This window comes from Oncorhynchus keta, chromosome 18 (genome assembly GCF_023373465.1).
Source record: "Oncorhynchus keta strain PuntledgeMale-10-30-2019 chromosome 18, Oket_V2, whole genome shotgun sequence".
NCBI classification, from domain to species: Eukaryota; Metazoa; Chordata; class Actinopteri; order Salmoniformes; family Salmonidae; genus Oncorhynchus; species Oncorhynchus keta.
In genome coordinates, this window is record NC_068438.1 from 29103867 (window position 1) to 29130782 (window position 26916).

General features: G+C 45.9%; 1 protein-coding gene across 6 annotated transcripts in view; it reads left to right on the plus strand.

Annotated features, from left to right (window-relative positions):
• LOC118375293 (RNA-binding protein Musashi homolog 2-like) overlaps nucleotides 1-26916 on the plus strand; it is a 432377-nt gene that overhangs the window by 97380 nt on the left and 308081 nt on the right. For all 6 annotated transcript variants that reach the window (XM_052467847.1, XM_052467848.1, XM_052467849.1 and 3 more), the window contains exon 6: nucleotides 12431-12523. In XM_052467847.1, the coding sequence (XP_052323807.1) occupies nucleotides 12431-12523 (93 nt within the window). The remainder of the gene's footprint in view (nucleotides 1-12430; nucleotides 12524-26916) is intronic.

A 26916-nucleotide genomic window follows, 5' to 3' on the forward strand; every position in this document is an offset into this window, starting at 1 on the left:
GTCTCGCTCTCTCTCTGTCTCGCTCTCTCTGTCTCGCTCTCTCTGTCTCGCTCTCTCTCTGTCTCGCTCTCTCTGTCTCGCTCTCTCTCTGTCTCGCTCTCTCTCTGTCTCGCTCTCTCTCTCTCTCTCTCTCTCTGTCTCGCTCTCTCTCTGTCTCGCTCTCTCTGTCTCGCTCTCTCTCTGTCTCGCTCTCTCTCTGTCTCGCTCTCTCTCTGTCTCGCTTTCTCTCTGTCTCGCTCTCTCTCTGTCTCGCTCTCTCTGTCTCGCTCTCTCTCTGTCTCGCTCTCTCTCTGTCTCGCTCTCTCTGTCTCGCTCTCTCTCTGTCTCGCTCTCTCTGTCTCGCTCTCTCTCTGTCTCGCTCTCTCTGTCTCGCTCTCTCTCTCGCTCTCTCTCTGTCTCGCTCTCTCGCTCTCGCTCTCTCTCTGTCTCGCTCTCTTCTCTGTCTCGCTCTCTCTGTCTCTCTCTCTGTCTCGCTCTCTCTCTGTCTCGCTCTCTCTCTGTCTCGCTTTCTCTCTGTCTCTCTCTCTCTGTCTCGCTCTATCTGTCTCGCTCTCGCTCTCTCTCTGTCTTGCTCTCTCTCTGTCGCTCTCTCTCTGTCTCGCTCTCTCTCTGTCTCGCTCGCCCTCTCTCTCTGTCTCGCTCTCTCTCTGTCGCTCTCTCTCTGTCTCGCTCGCTTGTTCTCTGTCTCGCTGTCTCGCTCGCTTGTTCTCTCTATCGCTCATTCTCTGTCTCGCTCGCTCATTCTCTGTTTCGCTCGCTCATTCTCTGTCTCGCTCTCTCTGTCTCGCTCGCTGTCTCGTTCGCTCGTTCTCTGTCTCGCTCGCTCGTTCGCTCGTTCTCTGTCTCGCTCGCTCGTTCTCTGTGTCGCTCGCTCATTCTCTGTCTCGCTCTCGCTCTCGCTATCTCGCTCGCTTGTTCTCTGTCTCGCTCACTCGTTCTCTGTCTCGCTCGCTCTCTCTCTCTCTCTCTCTCTCTCGCTCACTCTCACTGTATCGCTTTCTTCTCTTTCTCACACAAAGTCAGACACACACACACATGGCCTACCTTCTCTCACCCTGTGGGATCCAGGCTTATCCCTCCCCAGTTTCATCTATAGCGTTAAATCCTCCTGATCGGATCATTCCCTGGGACCCACCACCACTACATCACTCAGTAGCTTTACTGAGCCCTGTACAGTTCAGGATTTGAGCATTGTGTGTGTGTCTGACTATACTAGGACAACTGTTTGTATTACATTGTTGTCCAAGGTAAAGCTAAGGTGGGTCAGAAGTAAGAAGTAAAAAGTTAATAGTCAGTAGGCCCTACTATTTGCCCGATTGTTATGGCTGATATGGTGAGAAATATTTTTTTTAGAAAGTTGAACAGCAATTTCTTTGGCCCTCCTTCCCCTGGCCCTCCTTGCCCTGGCCCTCCTCCCTGTGGCCCTCCTCCCTGTGGCCCTCCTCCCTGTGGCCCTGCTCCAGGCCCCCGGCCTCCAGGCCTGTCTCCCCTGCTCTACGCTGCCCAGCTGGGTCCAAATTACATAGAACCTACCACACTGCCACTTTATGTGCAATTCCACTTTTTATTGAGAAACAAGATTGTTTTTCCCATCACAAATTGTATTTTGTTTTGTGGTCCTTCCTGCAACCCTTACATCGCCCCCCTCAGAACACAGCAGAGCCCTATTGTGTTGACAGACATCACCTTTTTGGGGCCGATGACTGGAATGGATTCTTCTCTTTTTATAGATCTCTTTTATAATTATCTTTTTATAGATCTCCTTTATAATTATCTTTTTATAGATCTCCTTTATAATTATCTTTTTATAGATCTATTTTATAATTCTATTTTTATAGATCTCTTTTATAATTCTCTTTTTATAGATCTATTTTATAATTCTCTTTTTATAGATCTCTTTTTATAGTTCTCTTTTATAATTCTATTTTTAAAGATCTCTTTTTATAGTTCTCTTTTATAATTCTCTTTTTAAAGATCTCTTTTTATAGTTCTCTTTTTAAAGATCTCTTTTTATAGATCTCTTTTTATAATTCTCTTTTTATAGATCTCTTTTTATAATTCTCTTTTTATAGTTCTCTTTTATAATTCTCTTTTTATAGTTCTCTTTTTATAGTTCTCTTTTATAATTCTCTTTTTAAAGATCTCTTTTTATAGTTCTCTTTTATAATTCTCTTTTTAAAGATCTCTTTTTATAGTTCTCTTTTATAATTCTCTTTTTATAATTCTCTTTTTATAGATCTCTTTTCTATAATTCTCTTTTTATAGATCTCTTTTTATAATTCTCTTTTTATAGATCTCTTTTTATAGTTCTCTTTTTATAGATCTCTTTTTATAATTCTCTTTTTATAGATCTCTTTTTATAATTCTCTTTTTATAGATCTCTTTTTATAGATCTCTTTTTATAGATCTCTTTTTATAGTTCTCTTTTTATAGTTATCTTTTTATAGTTCTCTTTTTACAGATCTCTTTTTAGAATTCTCTTTTTAAAGATCTCTTTTTATAGATCTCTTTTTATAATTCTCTTTTTATAGATCTCTTTTTATAATTCTCTTTTTATAATTCTCTTTTTATAGATCTCTTTTTATAATTCTCTTTTTATAGATCTCTTTTTATAGATCTCTTTTTCATACTCTGTTCACTGACCTGAACTGAACTTAGTAATCAGTTCTTTCCCTGGAACAGAAGATTGAAGTCTTGGGGATGATACCCAATCTCAGAAGATCAACATTCTGATGACCTTCTAACACTGAGAGGAGGCTGTTGATGCTCAGAGGAACAGACAGACCACAGTGCATCAGGAAGGGTCAGTCTGTGGGGAATGACATACTTGTATTTTGTGATGTTTCTAAAGTATTCAGGTCTACTGCCATCATGTCAATGACTATAAAATGGCCAACCTGGTTTGTTTTGATCTTGGTGCTGTCTGGGGTGGGATAATGTATGGTTTCATCTTCTAGGAAGTTACTCATATCATTCTATTTTGATGGAGCTACACAATACAGTACAGTGCTGCTTCAGTTCTTTGAAGATATAATAACTATGTATTTTACATTGTTCATCATGGTATCTATTTTTAGGCTAGGGAACGGTTATGTTGTATAGTTTCTGGTTATTCTTCCCCATAGATGTGAAGCTCAGTGATCAGAGTGTTATTCCATGTGTCGTTTCCCGCTTTATGGTTTTAGAAAGTCAGTGTATGAATCGTCTGATGCACTGAAGAAAGTCATCTCCTTCCAAACGACCAGGATCATTGATAGATCTGTTAGTGAGGACATTCAAGTCCACTTATCTCTTTCATTATATTCCTCAATGGCAACTGGGGAAATTTTACCTCAGTATCGGCAAGGTCTATTATAATGGAAATGCAGTGAAAATAGTCACTTTAAACATGTATTTGGCTTCAAGCCTAATAGTGTAAGTAATTTGTTAAGTGCTTATAACTCCCTTGCTAAAGTTTCCAAGATTTCTGCCTAAAGCAAGCACTTAATTAGCATATTCGTTTTTCAGAATGGCTTTGAGGAGCTCTCCTCATTTTTTCCAATTCAATTTTTTTCACTCCCTTAATGTGAAAATATTTTCTCCCATTCAGCAGTTTGTTTATCAAAGCTGAAGCTTCATTTGGATTCAGTGTGTTCTTTCCTGTGTGAGTCTGGGAGGAGGAGGTGTATCTGTGCTCAGCATCACTGGGGCCCTATAATAATCTATAAACTGCTTCTATCAATCTTCATAACTGTAAAATAATCTATAGACTATGGGTAGTAGTCTAAAGCACATGTAATCATTAAGCGAAAGGAGTGGGTATTGCCTCCTTTTGTCAAGGTACAATATTGCTGCCTTTTCTACCAAGGCCATATTAAAAAAACATTCTGTCAAATAAACAGACATGACAGTGGAATATCATTCTTCTGAACAGTGTTTATGTGTCACCGGGGTGTAATGGTTATACAAGGACCTCAGCTCTAACCTGAAGATGATGGTCTTTGATGTAAGGTGATTGCAGAGCTGCATGCTATTGCTTTGAAGCCTTATAGGACACACTATATTTACGTCAAGGAGTCCACATGCTGCATGCTTATGTCAAAGCAGGGCTTTAACTCCTGTTGCATGATTTATCCTCTGATGGAATAGAACGGACGCTTGTGTTCTGCAGCCGTACAGCAGGTCTCATTACCATATCGTCTCGGCATTGAGATTTAGGTTATGTGTTCAGTCTGGTATCTGGCCAATGAATGGTTGGATCAATTACTAGGCTACGACACTCTGATCCATGGAAGTTGACCCTGCTTTGACCTTCTGCATTACTCTCAAAGGCTTGACGATTTGTGTTGCTCCATTCCCCCTTTTTAAAAGGACGGGGTCAAATGGCACATGATCTAGTTTGAATGCTATTTCTGGGACATGTTGTTATGTGGAGATAACTGAAGCCAGACATAATACTCTACTGTAGGCCTGATGCTGCACATTCATAGTATTGATGCTGTTCCTGTGTAGGTAGCAGTGTGTGGCCTCCTTCAACCAGATCAGTGTGTCTCGATGACTGTCTGTCTCTCTGTCTGTCTGTCTCTCTGTCTGTCTCTCTGTCTGTCTCTCTGTCTGACTGGAGGGTCCTGAGGAGAGGGTGTTTGGGTGGGTGGGTGGCCTGGGCCGGCGACCAAAAGCAGGCAGCCTCTCTCTACATCCATCCAGGCAAATGTAACTAATCAGCTAAGCGGGAGCGCTCAGTCAAACAGGACTATGGCTGTCAGTCAGGGTTAGTGGCTGCCGAGCGCATTTCAATATGTGCATTACAATTCCACTTCGCAAATATGGACAAATTGGAGCTTTGCAGCTAAATTTAGAGAGCGTGAATAGAATGTGGCAAGCGTACTGTCACACTGTCACTCAAAAAGCCAGTGACACGCCTGGCATAAGCTAAAGGAAAAGTGGGGGGCGGGCTTTTTAACTCGCAACCACTGTCTTTCAGAAAACTTTATTATCTGAAGCTTGTTGAGGGGGGGATGGTTAAAACCATATGTATAAGGACCTTGGTAATCAGTGCTGGATGTGTGATTTGAGATGATTGAAGGCGGGAGGGGGGGACTTGATTATCTCACTCTAATCAGGCAGGGTCCAGACATAAAGAGTCGTGTATAAGGGCGTCTCGTCCAATCAAATCAGCTGAGTCTCGTATAGGGGCGTGTCGTCTTCCTCTTACATAGTCTGAACAACAGTAGCAGTGAGACTCAATCACAGTGGAGAGGCTGGCTCTTAATCACAAGTAAACAGACCACTGCTTCCTTGGGAGGTTATAGAGTTAATATACTGCAGATCTTCCCCTCCACACTCCTCTCTCCTCTTGTCCTGACGACTGTTAACACTGTATAGCTGAATCTCCTGCATAAATCACATCTTAATATTTAGTCGGTTCATATTGGGACAGCGTCACCTTTTTCAACTCTCCATTACTATTTTCCTTTAGTTGTCCTGCTCTGTGCCTGGATAAGAACCTGTGTTTGAGGGCTACAGCACATCTAATAAAATATCTTAATTAGATCTTCTCTGTGCCCAGAGGAATATAGATTCAATCATCAGTCTTCACTCCTATCGGTTTGCCTCCATGCCGTGAGGCTGCAGGACACGGTATGCCTTCGTCATCCATCCTCCTTTTGTTCATCAACTTTGACATCCGCACATCCTCTGAAGGAAGTCCTGAGTTGCAGAGTTAAATCATTATTTTCCTGCTCTTGGAATGAGTCACTGATGGCGGTCAGCAGTTTTACCAGGTGCCTCAGGAGCATTCTTAAAAAGACAACAAAACATACATTTTCAGTAAAACATATTTTTTTTGCATTTCATTGAACATGTTGATGTAAATGTATGTTTTGATTGATCCTCTATCTTCTCTCTGTGGTTGACTTGATGCTCGCCAAACAGGCAGGTTTTAAAAGTGCCTCTACATCATTAGCTGTAACACACGACAGAGTGGATGAAGCTTGACTGAACCCCTGCTGATGACAGACAACCTTTTCTTCAGAGTCTCCGTCATCTGTGAAACCTCTCACCTGTTTCCCTCCTATTGTCATTGGTGTTTTATCAGCACTTCACAGCCCGAGCAGGCAGAACAACTCAGCCCACTCCAGACGTGTCGTGGTGTCTCCGCGTGTGTGAGAGAGAATCTTTCAGCAGCAGGCTGACAGCTGACATTCTCAAAAAGGGGAAGGCAGGAGGCATTTGGAAGCACAGAAAGGGAGAAGAATTATCAAGCTCGGTCCATGAAAGACGACAGGGCCTAAACAGCAGCATCAGCAGCTGGAGACTGACTGAGAATTCCCCAAGTCAGCGACTGGCTCACTGCACAGATAGAAAGCACATTCCATTCTCTCCTCCATCACCGTCAGGCCATGCCATTCGCTGGTGTGTCATTCCCATTTCTCCACTCGGCGCTCTCCAGAGACTGATCTTTCATATTCATGGATTCAGACTGGGAATTTATGTACTTGAGATTGCAAAGATGCCTAAATCTCTGCCTGGACCGACACTATTCTAGGCATTCAGGCAACTAGATTCAACCACGGCCCATTTTTGTCTGAGCGGATGGTCTGGTGGCCAGAATATAGTTAATTTGTATAATTTGTATTTTTTGTTGTTGTTGGAATATTTGGGAACAGATTTCCTAAATTAAACTCATTTTTAGCTCAAGTCCTGGTGATTTGACTGTCTTCTCTGAGCAATAAACTAACATCCAGCTGCCGACCCCTGCCCGAAGATCTCTACCTCTGAGCAATAAACTAACATCCAGCTGCCGACCCCTGCCTAAAGATCTCTACCTCTGAGCAATAAACTAACATCCAGCTGCCGACCCCTGCCTGAAGATCTCTAGCTCTGAGCAATAAACTAACATCCAGCTGCTGACCCCTGCCCAAAGATCTCTACCTCTGAGCAATAAACTAACATCCAGCTGCCGACCCCTGCCTGAAGATCTCTGAGCAATAAATAACTCTAGCTCTGAGCAATAAACTAACATCCAGCTGCTGACCCCTGCCCAAAGATCTCTACCTCTGAGCAATAAACTAACATCCAGCTGCCGACCCCTGCCTGAAGATCTCTAGCTCTGAGCAATAAACTAACATCCAGCTGCCGACCCCTGCCTGAAGATCTCTACCTCTGAGCAATAAACTAACATCCAGCTGCCGACCCCTGCCTGAAGATCTCTACCTCTGAGCAATAAACTAACATCCAGCTGCCGACCCCTGCCTGAAGATCTCTACCTCTGAGCAATAAACTAACATCCAGCTGCCGACCCCTGCCTGAAGATCTCTAGCTCTGAGCAATAAACTAACATCCAGCTGCCGACCCCTGCCTGAAGATCTCTAGCTCTGAGCAATAAACTAACATCCAGCTGCCGACCCCTGCCTGAAGATCTCTACCTCTGAGCAATAAACTAACATCCAGCTGCCGACCCCTGCCTGAAGATCTCTAGCTCTGAGCAATAAACTAACATCCAGCTGCCGACCCCTGCCTGAAGATCTCTAGCTCTGAGCAATAAACTAACATCCAGCTGCTGACCCCTGCCTGAAGATCTCTAGCTCTGAGCAATAAACTAACATCCAGCTGCCGACCCCTGCCTGAAGATCTCTAGCTCTGAGCAATAAACTAACATCCAGCTGCTGACCCCTGCCTGAAGATCTCTAGCTCTGAGCAATAAACTAACATCCAGCTGCTGACCCCTGCCTGAAGATCTCTAGCTCTGAGCAATAAACTAACATCCAGCTGCTGACCCCTGCCTGAAGATCTCTAGCTCTGAGCAATAAACTAACATCCAGCTGCTGACCCCTGCCCAAAGATCTCTACCTCTGAGCAATAAACTAACATCCAGCTGCTGACCCCTGCCTGAAGATCTCTACCTCTGAGCAATAAACTAACATCCAGCTGCTGACCCCTGCCTGAAGATCTCTACCTCTGAGCAATAAACTAACATCCAGCTGCCGACCCCTGCCTGAAGATCTCTAGCTCTGAGCAATAAACTAACATCCAGCTGCCGACCCCTGCCCGGAAGATCTCTACCTCTGAGCAATAAACTAACATCCAGCTGCTGACCCCTGCCTGAAGATCTCTAGCTCTGAGCAATAAACTAACATCCAGCTGCTGACCCCTGCCCAAAGATCTCTACCTCTGAGCCCTGACTGAGCAATAAACTAACATCCAGCTGCTGACCCCTGCCCGTAAAGATCTCTAGCCCTGACTGAGCTGGGTAAACTAACATCCAGCTGCTGAGCCCCTAGTGTCCTGTAAAGATCTCTAGCCCTGAGCAATAAACTAACATCCAGCTGCTGACCCCTGCCTGAAGATCTCTAGCTCTGAGCCCTGACTAGTGTCTGGGTGGAGAGGAGGGGTAAAGACCTGGCTCTGAGCCCTGACTAGTGTCTGGGTGGAGAGGAGGGGTAAAGACCTGGCTCTGAGCCCTGACTAGTGGCTGGGTGGAGAGGAGGCTGTAAAGACCTGGCTCTGAGCCCTGACTAGTGGCTGGGTGGAGAGGAGGCTGTAAACACCTGGCTCTGAGTCCTGACTAGTGTCTGGGTGGAGAGGAGGGGTAAAGTGTCTGGACTAGTGTCTGGGTGGAGAGGAGGCTGTAAAGACCTGGCTCTGAGCCCTGACTAGTGTCTGGGTGGAGGAGGACCTGGCTCTGAGCCCTGGGTGGAGAGGAGGGGTAAAGACCTGGCTCTGAGCCCTGACTAGTGGCTGGGTGGAGAGGAGGGGTAAAGACCTGGCTCTGAGCCCTGACTAGTGGCTGGGTGGAGAGGAGGCTGTAAAGACCTGGCTCTGAGCCCTGACTAGTGTCTGGGTGGAGAGGAGGGGTAAAGACCTGGCTCTGAGCCCTGACTAGTGTCTGGGTGGAGAGGAGGCTGTAAAGACCTGGCTCTGAGCCCTGACTAGTGTCTGGGTGGAGAGGAGGGGTAAAGACCTGGCTCTGAGCCCTGACTAGTGTCTGGGTGGAGAGGAGGCTGTAAAGACCTGGCTCTGAGCCCTGACTAGTGTCTGGGTGGAGAGGAGGCTGTAAAGACCTGGCTCTGAGCCCTGACTAGTGTCTGGGTGGAGAGGAGGCTGTATAGACCTGACTTGTTTAAGTCCATACATAGCTTTGTGCTCATTTATTTGTAACACAGACTGAACCTCTCGCCTCCTCTCGGCACGATTCTCCCTCGTCACCCTCTCCACTGCTTCACAGGTAGAGCTTTTCAAATTTGCACAAAAAATGAGACACAGTTTGTTGTTGTAACTTACTGCACCCGCCTGGATCTCTCCAATCCCTCTAGGACCAGAGCAGAGCAGAACAGAGAGAGAGAGAGGCTGCCTACTTCTCCTGTTGAGGCGTGTCAGTACACGACAAGGAGAGGCGACCGCCTCCATCCATTACCTCAACCTCTCCAACACATCACGGCCACCTGAATGATTCTGTTATCTTCTCTCTCTGACACCTCACTGCTTTATGGCGTCGTTCATCTTCTAACAGCCATGACCATCCACACACCATGGTTTCTGTCCTCTCCCTCCAATTCAAACAAAACTTCTATGAAATACAGGTAGGAAACTGACTGGCTGCTTCACAACATCATCTGTGGATTGTTTTCCGAGCTAGTTATTGTTAGACGTTGCTTCTGTATATTTCTGTGAGGGATATTGAAGCTGGGGGTGGACGGTGATGTGATGCCTACAGTAAATGCCCTGGCCTGGCCCTAGATGCTGTCTGTCAGTGGTGTAGAGGGACTAAGGAATGTTGACAAGTCCTTCTAGACCATCTCCTCACGTGGAGGAGGTGCAGAACTACTGCAGTCAGTCGTCACTGCAGCTGATGCTTCTTACTGTCTCATCTCAGAGCTCCTCTGATGTCTAATTTGCTGAGAGCCTGTTCTAACCATCAGCCTGTATGTTAATGTGTAGGAGGGAGTCAGCAGTCATATGCCAGGTGAGAGGAGGAGAGAGGTGAAGAGACTGTAGGAGGATAGGGATTGGAGGAGGAGAGAGAGGAAGAGACTGTAGGAGGATAGGGATTGGAGGAGGAGAGAGAGGAAGAGGCTGTAGGAGGATAAGGATTAGAGGAGGAGAGAGAGGAAGAGACTGTAGGAGGATAGGGATTGGAGGAGAGAGAGGAAGAGACTGTAGGAGGATAGTGATTGGAGGAGGGGGTAGAGGAGAGAGGGAAAGAGACTGTAGGAGGATAGTGATTGGAGGAGAGAGAGGAAGAGACTGTAGGAGGATAGTGATTGGAGGAGGGGGTGGAGGAGAGAGGGAAAGAGACTGTAGGAGGATAGGGATTGGAGGAGAGAGAGGAAGAGACTGTAGGAGGATAGTGATTGGAGGAGGGGGTGGAGGAGAGAGGGAAAGAGACTGTAGGAGGATAGGGATTGTAGGAGAGAGAGGAAGAGACTGTAGGAGGATAGTGATTGGAGGAGAGAGAGGAAGAGACTTTAGGAGGATAGTGATTGGAGGAGGGGGTGGAGGAGAGAGGGAAAGAGACTGTAGGAGGATAGGGATTGGAGGAGAAGAGAGGGAAAGAGACTGTAGGAGGATAGGGATTGGAGGAGGAGGAGGAGAGAGGGAAAGAGACGGTAGGGATTGGAGGAGGAGAGAGGGAAAGAGACTAGGAGGATAGGGATTGGAGGAGGAGGAGGAGGAGGAGAGAGGGAAAGAGACTGTAGGAGGATAGGGATTGGAGGAGAGAGGGAAAGAGACTGTAGGAGGATAGGGATTGGAGGAGGAGGAGGAGAGAGGGAAAGAGACTGTAGGAGGATAGGGATTGGAAGAGGAGAGAGGGAAAGAAACTGTAGGAGGATAGGGATTGAAGAGGAGGAGGATAGTGAGAGGAGAGAAAGAGACTTTAGGAGGATAGTGATTGGAGGATAGAAAGGATTGGAGGAGGGATTGGAGGAGAGAGGGAAAGAGACTGTATAGGAGGATAGGGATTGGAGGAGGAGAGAGGGAAAGAGACTGTAGGAGGATAGGGATTGGAGGAGGAGAGGAGGAGATTGGAGGAGGAGGAGGAGGGGAAGATGAAGGCCTGGTAGGGTCACAGTGAAGAGAAATGGACAGAGTAATTGAAAGAGACTGTTCCAGGACCTGTAGGAGGATAGGGATTGGAGGAGGAGAGGAGCAGGGAAGATGAAGGCCTGGTGTCACAGTGAAGAGAAACGCACGTTGTTCCAGGACCGCACGCACGCACGCACACACACACACACACGCACGCACGCACGCACGCACGCACGCACACACACACACACACACACACGCACACACGCACACACACACACGCACGCACGCACGCACGCACACACGCACGCACACACGCACGCACGCACGCACGCACACACACACGCACACACACACACACACACACACACACACACACACACACACACACACACACACACACACACACACACGCACACACGCACGCACGCACGCACGCACACACACACACACACACACTGAGGCCCACATCAGTAGGTGTAAAGAGAGCAGGAGCTGAAAAAAACGAACTCTCGGCAGACAAGTTGAGGCATCCTGCGAGAGCCAAGCCCAGCCTGAAAACAACTGGGGATAAAGACATACAGGCAGATTATTTATCAAGGGAAGCAGATGAAACTGCAGGGAGGGAAAGATGTCAGGAGGAGAAGGAAGGAAAGTAGAGAGATGAAGACTGAAGTGGTGCTGGCTTGTTGCTCCTAAAGATGGCGGGTGATAAATGTGAGTGATGTTTACAGATTCCCTGGCTGCACTCGGCCATCCATTGTCTTGGACTGTGTTGCTAGTGCTGATGGGTAGTCCAACCATGGGTGGTGGTGGCCAAGGGGAGAGATGTGCTCTCTCCTTTGACCCTCTGGGTTTAAACCTTGATTCCTTTCTCTTCTCCTCCTCTCTCCCCTCCCCTCTTCTCTCTCTCCTATCTTCTCTCTCTCCTATCTTCTCTCCCCTCCCCTCTTCTCTCTCTCCTATCTTCTCTCCCCTCCCCTCTTCTCTCTCTCCTATCTTCTCTCCCCTCCCCTCTTCTCTCTCTCCTATCTTCTCTCCCCTCCCCTCTTCTCTCTCTCCTATCTTCTCTCTCCATTCCTCTCCTCTTCTCTCCCCTTCCCTCTTCTCTCTCCTATCTTCTCTCTCCTCCTCTTGTGTGTGAAAGTAAAAGTGTCAAAACTCATTGAGTGGCCTTGGGAAGGACAGGGCACAGGTAGTGTGACATTAGTGACAGGTGGTCCTCTGGACACGTCCCTACACGCCCCAACAAATGACTGCAGACTTGCAGCTCACGAGCTACACTACTCAACGCTGTTTTCAGACTGAAACTATGAATCTGGCCCTGACTAGTGTCTGAGATGAGAGGAGGGGTATGAATGCTCTTGAGATTTGTCCTCTAAAATGCTTTCATATGTTGGTGATCTCTCTTTTTCTCTCCTTCCAGATGGTCACAAGAACAAAGAAAATATTCGTAGGAGGATTATCAGCGAACACAGTAGTTGAAGATGTGAAGCAGTATTTTGAACAGTTTGGCAAGGTAAGGCTTATTTGGAAGTGATGTCCTCTTCTTGTCCTGTGTTGTTCAGGGGCTGTGTGATTTCAAGGTGATGGACTCTATCGGATCTCACCAAGTCTCTAATAGAGATCTGTGGTGTGGAGGTGTAACGGACTAGAGGTCGACCGATTATGAATTTTCACCGCCGATACCGATTATTGGAGGACTAAAAGGCCGATGCCGATTATTGGAGGGCCAAAAGGCCGGTACCGATTATTGGAGGACCAAAAGGCCGGTACCGATTATTGGAGGACCAAAAGGCCGGTACCGATTATTGGAGGACCAAAAAGCCGATGCCGATTATTGGAGGACCAAAAAGCCGATACCGATTAATCGGCCAATTTTGTTGTTGTTGTTGTAATAATGACAATTACAACAATACTGAATGAACACTTATTTTAACTTAATATAATACATTAATAAAATCAATTTAGCCTCAAGTAAATAATGAAACATGTTCAATTTGGTTTAAATAATGCAAAAACAAAGTGTTGGAGAAGAAAGTAAAAGTGCAATATGTGCTATGTAAGAAAGCTAACGTTTCAGTTCCTTGCTCAGAACATGAGAACATATGAAAGCTGGTGGTTCCTTTTAACATGAGTCTTCAATATTCCCAGGTAAGAAGTTTTAGGTTGTAGTTATTATAGGAATTATAGGACTATTTCCCTCTATACCATTTGTATTTCATTAACCTTTCACTATTGGATGTTCTTATAGGCACTTTAGTATTGCCAGTGTAACAGTATAGCTTCCGTCCCTCTAGTTAACGTGCGCTAACGAGCTAGCCATTTCACTTTGGTCACACCAGCCTCTTCTTGGGAGTTGATAGGCTTGAAGTCATAAACAGTGCAATGCTTGACGCACCAGAAAGAGCTGCTGGCAAAACGCACGAAAGTGCTGTTTGAATGAATGTTTACGCACCTGCTTCTGCCTACCACCGCTCAGCCAGATACTTGTATGTTCAGTCAGATTATATGCAAAGCAGGACACGCTAGATAATATATAGTAATATCATCAACCATGTGTAGTTAACTAGTGATTATGATTGATTGTTTTTTATAAGATAAGTTTAATGCTAGCTAGCAACTTACCTTGGCTTACTGCATTCGCGTAACAGGCAGTCTCCTTGTGGAGTGCAACGAGAGAGAGGCAGGTCGTTATTGCGTTGGACTAGTTAACTGTAAGGTTGCTAGTTTGGATCCCCCGAGCTGACAAGGTGAAAATCTGTCGTTCTGTCCCTGAACAAGGCAGTTAATCCACCGTTCCTAGGCCGTCATTGAAAATAAGAATGTGTTCTTAACTTGACTTGCCTAGTTAAATAAAGGTATAAATACAAATAAAAATAAAAAATACATATTCATTTTTTAAATCGGCAAATCGGCGCCCAAAAATACCGATTTCCGAATGTTATGAAAACTCGAAATCGGCCCTAATTAATCGGCCATTCCGATTAATCGGTCGACCTCTAGTACAGACTCATTCCCTGGGATGTGTCTGGTTCCTACACTGGCTGTGGGGGTGTACGGATTCGTTCCCTGGGATGTGTCTGGTTCCTACACTGGCTGTGGGGGTGTACGGACTCATTCCCTGGGATGTGTCTGGTTCCTACACTGGCTGTGGGTGTGTACGGAATCGTTCCCTGGGATGTGTCTGGTTCCTACACTGGCTGTGGGGGTGTACAGATTCGTTCCCTGGGATGTGTCTGGTTCCTACACTGGCTGTGGGGGTGTACAGATTCGTTCCCTGGGATGTGTCTGGTTCCTACACTGGCTGTGGAGGCTGGTTGTTTAGATGAGTCTCTCCATATACTGCTGCTGGTACCATCAGACCTGTTTCGTCAGTTGTCAGGCATGTAGTGGGACTGATTCTATTGTCACTTCTAAAGTGTCCATTTTAGCTTCTAGTTTGAGTATTCTCATAATTTTTCCAGAGATGTCGGGGACAGAGCCAGGGCTTGATTGAGTGGCCTGGGTTTTCCTGGCTCTCTAAATCCTTGTTTGAATATTTAGAAAGTTCATCCTTCCTCCCTCCCTTCGTTGAAGTAGTCACTGATCCGACAGGACTGGATTTGTGAGAGCTCAAAATACAGGAGCTCTTGCTTTCACCTGTCCAATCGTGTTAGATCAGTGATTTACTTTAAAGGCCCAGTGCAGTCAAAAACAGGATTTTCCTGTGTTTTATATATTTACATTTACATTTAAGTCATTTAGCAGACGCTCTTATCCAGAGCGACTTACAAATATATTTCCACACTGAGGTTGGAATAATACTGTGAAATTATTCAAATGATGATAATGCCCTTTTAGTGTAAGAGCTGTGTGAAAAGACGGCTGAAATGTCAGGCTGTTCTGGTGACCAATGAGAAAGATAGTTTCAAACCTCTCTGCCAATAACAGCTAGTTTTCAGTTTTCTCCTCCCCACTCAGACAGTCCGAGCAAAATTCTTGCTTGAGAAATGTCTCTTTGCTAAGAAGCTATTTTTCTTTCTTTTTGACCATTTGAATTGAAAAAATCACAGTAAAGTTGTTATTTGTTACCCAGAAGGGATTTGATATTGAGATAAATACGGCTGCATTGGGCCTTTCAGGAACGGGCCACCTCTCGAGCTCTCCTGGTTTAGAGGAGGCCCAATCAGACTGACTGACAGAGAGGGGCTGAATCCTGGCCCCATACCCCCCTTCCCCGGGTCACCACACTGAACCCAGGGCCCCGTCTGTCTGCCCGCACTATTGCACCCTCTGTGTGTGTGTGTGTGTGTGTGTGTGTGTGTGTGTGTGTGTGTGTGTGTGTGTGTGTGTGTGTGTGTGTGTGTGTGTGTGTGTGTGTGTGTGTGTGTGTGTGTGTGTGTGTGTGTGTGTGTGTGTGTGTGTGTCAGTGAGGAGTCCATCTGAGTGAATAAACCAGTTAATTAGCCAGTGTCCTCTCAGAGAAATGAGAGCACACCTGTACCAAGCACAGCAGCTGTGTTTTGGAGGGAAGAAGTCAGAAGTGGAGGGATGAGAGGGAGGGAGGAGGGGGCTGGAAGTGAGTTGTCTGAAATGTAAACTCTGGGAATCCATTTGCAACCTGCTCTTGATGACTCACATGTCAGCACAACTGATACTGTGTGTGTGTGCGTGCGTGCGTGCGTGCGTGCGTGCGTCTGTGTGTGTTTTGTTTGCGTGGCGTGCGTGCAGAGTTCGTGGCGTGCGTGCGTGCGTGCGTGCGTGCGTGCGTGCGTGCGTGCGTGCGTGCGTGCGTGCGTGCGTGCGTGCGTGCGTGCGTGCGTCATAGGGGTAGGAAGCAGGTGGCGTGGGGCACCAGGGTCATAGGATCTGTCTCACAGACCGTGCTCTCCCAGACCTAGCAGGCTGGTGTGTGTACTACTATGACAGAGTGCTCTCCCAGACCTAGCAGGCTGGTGTGTGTACTACTATGACAGAGTGCTCTCACAGACCTAGCAGGCTGGTGTGTGTACTACTATGACAGAGTGCTCTCCCAGACCTAGCAGGCTGGTGTGTGTACTACTATGACAGAGTGCTCTCCCAGACCTAGCAGGCTGGTGTGTGTACTACTATGACAGAGTGCTCTCCCAGACCTAGCAGGCTGGTGTGTGTACTACTATGACAGAGTGCTCTCCCAGACCTAGCAGGCTGGTGTGTGTACTACTATGACAGAGTGCTCTCCCAGACCTAGCAGGCTGGTGTGTGTACTACTATGACAGAGTGCTCTCACAGACCTAGCAGGCTGGTGTGTGTACTACTATGACAGAGTGCTCTCACAGACCTAGCAGGCTGGTGTGTGTACTACTATGACAGAGTGCTCTACCCAAGAGAGGCCTTTCCTGCCTGGTCAATGCGTCAGCCCCAAAGTGCATCTTAAGCAGATCTGTGACGGCCCAGGAGCCCAAGGCCACAGGAAGCCACATGTACTGTACTGAATGAGTCTGTTTAAATGGACCAGGGACACTGCCACCTCTGTTGACATACAGCCGTCTGCCCTTCAGTGCTACACTATGTATTCTCTTAATACAGACCAGAGTGACTGTCTTTTCAGATATTATTTGCATATGGTACTAATTCATCTCCTTTCTCCGTCCTCCAAGAGTAGTGCTTTATCAGCTAGCTACACCCAGTGTGATATACATAATGCCATTTTCACACAGTCTTGACAAAGTGAACAATTCTCTCTCAGGAGTATTACAGTTGAGACTAAACAAGATGGGGAAAGCACAACGAGATGATTCATCATCATGATTATGCAATGGGGCGCTCTTAACCTCTACCCACTTCCCGACGTAATCTTACAAATTAGCAGAAAAGGGGGAGCCCAGTCAATCCCCCTCCCCCCTCCTCTATCCTGCCTTGTTTATACCCAGAGCAGGCTAATTAGCCAGGGTTGCTAATGCTTAGTCATACGTTTTTTATAATCGGTTTGGAGTTTGTCTTAAAACAAAGTCCACTTATCTGGCTGAGCTGCAACAACTCCTGCATTGGTTGTTGACCCCTCTCTGACCTCACCTTTCACCTGTCATCAGAGATACTGTACCTGGACTTTACATTGAGTCTAACTCAGTGTTTAGTTCATTTAGCCTGTCATGAACAACAGCCCTAACTATTATTTGTGGTTATAGGATGTTTTATCTTGATGTACTGTTCTAATGTGTGAACCTGACTTTATAGAAATGGAAAAATACTTTTCAAAGTAAATCTAGAATAACCTAAATCCAGCTAGAATTCACTCTGACTTTTAGCTCCGCCGCAAAAACATTCTCTGCACAGTACAGCAGAGCCACGGAAGCTAAACAGTGAGATAAAAGGTGAAATTTACTGAGGGATGAAAGAGGGATGTAGACTCCTCATCTCCAGGGGTTACTGAGGATGAAGTCTCTTCTCCAGGGGTTACTGAGGGATGAAGTCTCTTCTCCAGGGGTTACTGAGGGATGATGTCTCTTCTCCAGGGGTTACTGAGGGATGAAGTCTCATCTCCAGGGTTACTGAAGGATGAAGACTCCTCATCTCCAGGGTTTACTGAGGGATGAAGTCTCATCTCCAGGGGTTACTGAGGGATGAAAGAGGGATGTAGACCCCTCATCTCCAGGGGTTACTAAGGGATGAAGCCTCATCTCCAGGGATTACTGAGGGATGAAGTCTCCTCTCCAGGGGTTACTGAGGGATGAAGTCTCATCTATGGGAGTTACTGAGGGATGAAAGAGGGATGTAGACCTCTCATCTCCAGGGGTTACTGAGGGATGAAGTCTATTCTCCAGGGGTTACTGAGGGATGAAGTCTCTTCTCCAGGGGTTACTGAGGGAGGAAGTCTCTTCTCCAGGGGTTACTGAGGGATGAAGTCTCTTCTCCAGGGGTTACTGAGGGATGAAGTCTCATCTCCAGGGGTTACTGAGGGATGAAGTCTCATCTCCAGGGGTTACTGAGGGATGAAGACTCCTCATCTCCAGGGTTTACTGAGGGATGAAGTCTCATCTCCAGGGGTTACTGAGGGATGAAAGAGGGATGTAGACTCCTCATCTCCAGGGGTTACTGAGGGATGAAGTCTCATCTCCAGGGATTACTGAGGGATGAAGTCTCATCTCCAGGGGTTACTGAGGGATGAAGTCTCATCTCCAGGGGTTACTGAGGGATGAAGTCTCTTCTCCAGGGGTTACTGAGGGAGGAAGTCTCTTCTCCAGGGGTTACTGAGGGATGAGGGAGTCTCTCATCTCCAGGGGTTACTGAGGGATGAAGTCTCATCTCCAGGGGTTACTGAGGGATGAAGTCTCATCTCCAGGGGTTACTGAGGGATGAAGACTAGACTCATCTCCAGGGTTTACTGAGGGATGAAGTCTCATCTCCAGGGGTTACTGAGGGATGAAAGAGGGATGTAGACTCATCTCATCTCCAGGGGTTACTGAGGGATGAAGTCTCATCTCCAGGGATTACTGAGGGATGAAGTCTCATCTCCAGGGGTTACTGAGGGATGAAGTCTCATCTCTGGGGGTTACTGAGGGATGAAAGAGGGATGTAGACTCCTCATCTCCAGGGGTTACTGAGGGATGAAGTCTCATCTCCAGGGGTTACTGAGGGATGAAGTCTCATCTCCAGGGGTTACTGAGGGATGATAGAGGGATGTAGACTCCATCTCCAGGGGTTACTGAGGGATGAAGTCTCATCTCCAGGGGTTACTGAGGGATGATAGAGGGATGTAGACTCCATCTCCAGGGGTTACTAAGGGATGAGTCTCATCTCCAGGGTTACTGAGGGATGAAGTCTCATCTCCAGGGATTACTGAGGGATGAAGTCTCATCTCCAGGGGTTACTGAGGGATGAAAGAGGGATGTAGACTCATCTCCATCTCCAGGGGTTACTGAGGGATGAAGTCTCATCTCCAGGGGTTACTGAGGGATGAAGTCTCATCTCTGGGAGTTACTGAGGGATGAAAGAGGGATGTAGACCTCTCATCTCCAGGGGTTACTGAGGGATGAAGTCTCTTCTCCAGGGGTTACTGAGGGATGAAGTCTCTTCTCCAGGGGTTAATGAGGGATGAAGTCTCTTCTCCAGGGGTTACTGAGGGATGAAGTCTCATCTCCAGGGGTTACTGAGGAATGAAGTCTCATCTCCAGGGGTTACTGAGGGATGAAGACTCCTCATCTCCAGGGTTTACTGAGGGATGAAGTCTCATCTCCAGGGGTTACTGAGGGATGAAAGAGGGATGTAGACTCCTCATCTCCAGGGGTTACTGAGGGATGAAGTCTCATCTCCAGGGATTACTGAGGGATGAAGTCTCATCTCCAGGGGTTACTGAGGGATGAAGTCTCATCTCCGGGGGTTACTGAGGGATGAAAGAGGGATGTAGACTCCTCATCTCCAGGGGTTACTGAGGGATGAAGTCTCATCTCCAGGGGTTACTGAGGGATGAAGTCTCATCTCCAGGGGTTACTGAGGGATGATAGAGGGATGTAGACTCCATCTCCAGGGTTTACTGAGGGAACATAGAGGGATGTAGACTCCTCGTGTCCACGGGATTATATCTGTCATGATGCCCACCTCTGAGGCACCCAGAGCCTGTGTCTGTGTATTTGTCTGTGTTTATGTCTGTCTGCGTGTGTGTGCCTGCCTGCCTGTCTGTCTGTGTGTATGTCTGTCTGTGTGTGTTTGGATGATCTGTGATGTGCCATCTCTGATGTAGAGGGTGCCTGACTGCCATCTTCAGGGATTACTGAGGGATGAAGTCTCATCTGTCTGAGGGATGAAGTCTCATCTCCAGGGATTCTGAGGGATGAAGTCTGTCTCCAGGGGTTACTGAGGGATCTGTCTGTCTCTGGCTGGTTACTGAGGGATGAAAGAGGGATGTGACTCCTCATCTCCAGGGGTTCTGAGGATGAAGTCTCATCTCCAGGGGTTACTGAGGGATGAAGTCTCATCTCCAGGGGTTACTGGGGATGATAGAGGGATGTAGACTCCATCTCCAGGGTTTACTGAGTGAACATAGAGGGATGTAGACTCCTATGTCCACGGGATTATATCTGTCATGATGTATGAGGCACCCAGAGCCTGTGTCTGTCTATTTGTCTGTCTGTCTGTCTGTCTGTCTGTCTGTCTGTCTGTCTGTCTGTCTGTCTGTGTGTCTGTCTGTCTGTTTGTGTGTCTGTCTGTGTGTCTGTCTGTCTGTGTGTGTCTGTCTGTCTGTCTGTCTGTCTGTCTGTCTGTCTGTCTGTCTGTCTGTCTGTCTGGCTGTCTGGCTGGCTGTCTGGCTGGCTGGCTGGCTGGCTGGCGTGTGGCTGTGTGTGTGTTTGTCTGTGTGTCTGTCTGTGTGTCTGTCTGTGTGTCTGTCTGTGTGTCTGTCTGTGTGTCTGTCTATGTGTGGCTGTGTGTGTGTGTGTTTGCCGGTGTGTTTGTCTGTGTGTCTGTCTATGTGTGGTTGTGTGTGGCTGTGTGTGTGTTTGCCGGTGTGTTTGTCCGTGTGTCTGTCTATGTGTGGCTGTGTGTGGCTGGCTGTCTGTGTGTGTGTGTTTAATCCTAATAAGCTCTCAGAATGCTCCTCATAGCCCCAGAGTCAATGGGTGAAACTGAATCTCCTTGTGAAGATTGAAAACACAGTTGATTCAGTGTTGTCCAAAGCTGTCTCACCCCTCTGTGTAATCACAGTGAAGTTGGAGCTGTCTCACCCCTCTGTGTAATCACAGTGAAGTTGGAGCTGTCTCACCCCTCTGTGTAATCACAGTGAAGTTGGAGCTGTCTCACCCCTCTGTGTAATCACAGTGAAGTTGGAGCTGTCTCACCCCTCTGTGTAATCACAGTGAAGTTGGAGCTGTCTCACCCCTCTGTGTAATCACAGTGAAGTTGGAGCTGTCTCACCCCTCTGTGTAATCACAGTGAAGTTGAAGCTGTCCTGATTGGATCCTTGTTCTTCTTCTACAGATGAATAGAAGGCAGAGGGCACAGACCAAAGACAACGTCCTCACACACCTTATACTGCCCAGGAAAGATTTGAAATTAATATATATTAAATTGGGCATTTTCATTTTTTGTCATAATAGTAATGATTTCTTTCAACTACATTTATTTGTGGGATTGTGTTGATTCTGTCTCTTGGAGGTGACAATGTCTTTGCTTCATCTACCTCACAGTCCCATAGTGTATCACCTTCCCTCCTTACCTGAACCTCGCTTAACTTAACCTGTTCACAGCTTTAATGAAGGTTTCATCTACCTCACAGTCCCATAATGACCTTCCCTCCTTACCATAACTAACCTGTTCACAGTCCATCTACCTCACAGTCCCATAATGTATCACCTTCCCTCCTTACCTGAACCTCGCTTAACTTAACCTGTTCACAGCTTTAATGAAGGCTTCATCTACCTCACAGTCCCATAGTGTATCACCTTCCCTCCTTACCTGAACCTCGCTTAACTTAACCTGTTCACAGCTTTAATGAAGGTTTCATCTACCTCACAGTCCCATAATGTATCACCTTCCCTCCTTACCTGAACCTCGCTTAACTTAACCTGTTCACAGCTTTAATGAAGGCTTCATCTACCTCACAGTCCCATAATGTATCACCTTCCCTCCTTACCTGAACCTCGCTTAACTTAACCTGTTCACAGCTTTAATGAAGGCTTCATCTACCTCACAGTCCCATAATGTATCACCTTCCCTCCTTACCTGAACCTCGCTTAACTTAACCTGTTCACAGCTTTAATGAAGGCTTCATCTACCTCACAGTCCCATAATGTATCACCTTCCCTCCTTACCTGAACCTCGCTTAACTTAACCTGTTCACAGCTTTAATGAAGGCTTCATCTACCTCACAGTCCCATAATGTATCACCTTCCCTCCTTACCTGAACCTCACTTAACTTAACCTGTTCACAGCTTTAATGAAGGCTTCATCTACCTCACAGTCCCATAATGGAGACCTAGCAGCCTTTGTACTTAACCTGTTCACCACCTCCTCCACTGGGCCACATGCCAGCCCGACAACACTTTGTTGTTTAGTCCAGGGCCTCCTACAGAACCAGGCTGTGAATACCATTGTGGATTTGCCTCTAATACAAGGTTAATATGTCTGACTGGTTCACAGCACCAAGAAAGCGCTGCTTTGTTAGCTGCTGCGAGCTCCTCTATCAGTTTACTGTGTAAATGATGTGTAAAGCAGATTGGTTTGGTCCCCAACGGACTCCTCCTCTGCTCTGTTCCACTGTGCGGTTGCAGGGCTGCTCTGTGGTTTTAATCCTGGTGAAATCACCGATGATTACGGCTTGAGCCTCGAGAATAGAATGAAGAGAGAGAGAGAGAGCTAACGGAACCTGCTTTTTCACCAGAGAGAGAGAGAGCTAACGGAACCTGCTTTTTCACCAGAGAGAGAGAGAGCTAACGGAACCTGCTTTTTCACCAGAGAGAGAGAGAGCTAACGGAACCTGCTTTTTCACCAGAGAGAGAAAGAGCGAACAAAACAAATGATTTCATATTCTCTGTGACCTTTGCTTGCTCTGCGTATTGGTAGTGTTTCCTGCAGTCAAGGGGGAAGATTTTTAAATGCCCACATAGAAATAGGAAGTTATACTGCTGCCTCTTGGTGATGTTTTCTATTCTAATTCAGGTCCTTTTTCTTGCCTACGAGGGTTCAGCCTATAGAGATGATTGGTCTTTCGATACCAGCTTCTCAGAGTCTGTGCCATTTAGAGGGTGGGCACTCCACCTCGATTGTATCCCAGCTCTTAGGGGCAATGTCTTCCTAAATGTCAAACCCTAAGAGTCTATCTGTGGGTAGTGCATATGTGGCTCTGGTCAAAGGTAGTGCATATGTGGCTCTGGTCAAGGGTAGTGCATATGTGGCTCTGGTCAAAGGTAGTGCATATGTGGCTCTGGTCAAAGGTAGTGCATATGTGGCTCTGGTCAAAGGTAGTGCATATGTGGCTCTGGTCAAAGGTAGTGCATATGTGGCTCTGGTCAAAGGTAGTGCATATGTGGCTCTGGTCAAAGGTAGTGCATATGTGGCTCTGGTCAAAGGTAGTGCATATGTGGCTCTGGTCAAAGGTAGTGCATATGTGGCTCTGGTCAAAGGTAGTGCATATGTGGCTCTGGTCAAAGGTAGTGCATATGTGGCTCTGGTCAAAGGTAGTGCACTACAAAGGGAATAGGGTGTTCCATGCTTTTCATCAGATAATTGACCTTTCAATTAAATAGTCCTGACTAATGGCTTTCTCCTGAAAGTCCCTGAGCTCTGAGGTTATTTATCACGTGAGGGTCTGCAGGTATTATGGATGTCATCAGGTTTGGGTCCCTCATGGTTTGTTATCAGCAATGATGACATTCACCAAATAGTCAAATTCACCACCTATCCACAAAAGTAATGCACTCTTGTTATTTGATGTCGATATACTAACCCATAGATCCCCTGGTCAGTGGGTTTCATGGTCCCACAGTCCTCACTATATGGTTTGGCGTCCATGTAAGGCTTTAGCCCAGTAAATCCTTCTAGAACATTTCCCCTAGGGTAAGACGGGATTGCCTCAGAACTAAGTCATTGGGTCATTGGTATAAAGCACCTGTAGGCCCTCTGTTCTACTCAAATACCCAAGCTGTTTAAAGAAGATTGAGTGTGATTGAATAGATTGCTGGCACCCACTCACTTGACTAAATCTCATATAGATAGCAGGTGAGAATCTTTGGTGGGGAATGTGGAGTGAAGGAAGAGGTGGTGGTGCAGGGATTGGGAAGGAAGGAGGACAGCTGTTTGAAGCACACAAGGTAAACCATTCTCTGCTCTGAGATTGCCCACATTTTGAAGATTTTGTCAAAGGGATCTGCCAGAGTTTTGGATGAGCTCAACTTATCCGGCTTCCGCAGTGAGTCTCTTCCTGTCAGATAGCATTGGCTGGAATCGTCTGTCTCGCAGCTCCCTGAAGGAGAGAACAGATTACTATCGGCTCAGGCACGAAGTGTGCCAATTAAACGAGACGAGGCTCTATTAGGATTTAAAGAAACGGGGTTCTTCCTCAGAATGGAACGCAGCCATGGCATTTCCTCCTATACGCCAACACTACACCAAGCCCTGCCGAGACGGCCCTGGACTCCTAATAACCTTCCACTCGGGGGCCTCTACCTGTGATCTTCAACCAGGGGAAGGAAGCTTCAAGACATCCAGGCTGAAATAAGCCTTCCCTGCCAAGGCTGCTCTGAACAACCTACAACGCCTGGGACTTTGTCTTCCTCTGCTGCTGGTTGCCGGCGGTAAGGAACTGCAGGTGTCTGGTTGTCTAGCGAAGCTGCAGAGAAGCATTCAGTAAACACTGGCTTGAGTGACGGGCTCCATCTCAGGCTCCACTCGACCTCCAAAGTTGAGGCGAAACGTGATTATGGTGTCGTATTTCAAGCTATGGTGAGCAGTGAGAGAGTTGAGCATTCTGTTTCTCTCCTATGGTTGTGTATTTTACAGTTAGGATCGGACTAAGACTGTACAGAGATACCTGTGGTCGCCCCGAGTGGAGTAGCTAAGTAAAAATCAATATTTGAATGCTCAGCGTGAAAACAGACGAGACAAAAGGGAAAAGATGAAATGAAAATCATCGCACTAGGTTTCTTAAGACTAACACCCCCACCTCCCCTCAACATACACACAATCTGATTGTATAACTGCAACAGCATGAGTAGTACACACTGGCAGCCTGTGACAGCTCATTTAAAAAAATAAAAAAACCACGTCTCCCATTGGGATAACTGCCACCCACTCAAAACACTTTGAAAACACACTGTAAATGGCCTTGTTTTTTTTTCTCCTTCCCTCCCTACATCCCTCCCTGCTAGGTAGGGATTGTTTTTGTCTGTAGCTTGATGCAAAGGCTTAATGAAGCCTCAAAGGTATTGAACATCATATACAATTACTGTGCTTACACAGCGGAGAAGGAGTGTATAACACACACTTACTCACCCGGTGCAGCGCAGTGTGATGCTTCTCCAGAGCCCCAGCATTGGAACCACTCCAGCACAGTCACGACTGATGTGTCAGACTGATGGAAGTTCACCATGAAACACTCACTGTCAACACCTTCTCTTTAGCCGGGTATAATTCATGTTAGCAACAACAGTGCTGGTCTGTTTTAATATTTAATATATCTGGGTTGGAGGACCGTGTGTGTGACAGTGACAGAAGGCTAGTCCAAAGTCTTAAAGATGTGTTATTAAAGGTTTTGTGTCATTTCAGCCAGTAGTTTGGAAAGTTGCACTCACTAAAAAAAGTGTCCCCAATAATTGTGCACAATTGTGTGCAAATTCTTCCATTTCGTATGACATCATACGTCCTGCAAAAAACACAATAATAAATCAATATAAATGTTCCTGCAATTCAATTCGTATGATATGTTCTGAATTCCAATTCAATTCGTATGATATGTTCTGAATTCCAATTCAATTCGTATGATATGTTCTGAATTCCAATTCAATTCGTATGATATGTTCTGAATTCCAATTCAATTCGTATGATATGTTCTGAATTCCAATTCAATTCGTATGATATGTTCTGAATTCCAATTCAATTCGTATGATATGTTCTGAATTCCAATTCAATTCGTATGATATGTTCTGAATTCCAATTCAATTCGTATGATATGTTCTGAATTCCAATTCAATTCGTATGATATGTTCTGAATTCCAATTCAATTCGTATGATATGTTCTGAATTCCAATTCAATTCGTATGATATGTTCTGAATTCCAATTCAATTCGTATGATATGTTCTGAATTCCAATTCAATTCGTATGATATGTTCTGAATTCCAATTCAATTCGTATGATATGTTCTGAATTCCAATTCAATTCGTATGATATGTTCTGAATTCCAATTCAATTCGTATGATATGTTCTGAATTCCAATTCAATTCGTATGATATGTTCTGAATTCCAATTCAATTCGTATGATATGTTCTGAATTCCAATTCAATTCGTATGATATGTTCTGAATTCCAATTCAATGTTCTGAATTCCAATTCGTATGATATGTTCTGAATTCCAATTCAATTCGTATGATATGTTCTGAATTCCAATTCAATTCGTATGATATGTTCTGAATTCCAATTCAATTCGTATGATATGTTCTGAATTCCAATTCAATTCGTATGATATGTTCTGAATTCCAATTCAATTCGTATGATATGTTCTGAATTCCAATTCAATTCGTATGATATGTTCTGAATTCCAATTCAATTCGTATGATATGTTCTGAATTCCAATTCAATTCGTATGATATGTTCTGAATTCCAATTCAATTCGTATGATATGTTCTGAATTCCAATTCAATTCGTATGATATGTTCTGAATTTCAATTCAATTCGTATGATATGTTCTGAATTCCAATTCATTCAATACGTTAGGAAATAAATGTGCTCGTGCTTATTATACCTTTCAATCTCTTTAAGCAACCAGAATGTGAGAACTGGTCCATCCCTCACTGACTCTCGTCTCATCTCTGCTTTCCATTCTTCATATACCCAGAGACTGTCATTGATAAACAGTTTGAGTCAGTGTACTTGAGGTACTGTGGATAGAGATTGCTGCATAGATTAAATGATGACATACTGCAGATGTATACAGGCTGCTAGATATATAGTAGATAAGACAACTTGGAAGCACAAGCACACACACACACGTACTGTCTTTGGTCTGATGCTCCTGTACGTGCTGTATGTAAATGTAGTTTGGTGAGCTCTCCTCTTAGTTGCTGTTCTCCCCATAGGAGTCAAGTGCACGAGGAAAGGGGTGAAGGACTCGCAGACTGGTGCACTAATTAATTGAAATGCCAACACATTACCTGGGTTTTAATGAACTTTCAAAACCAGAGCTCACTCCAAGGGGTGCCACTGCCGGGCAAAACTGTGCTGACACAGTACTGGCCGTCAGAGTGG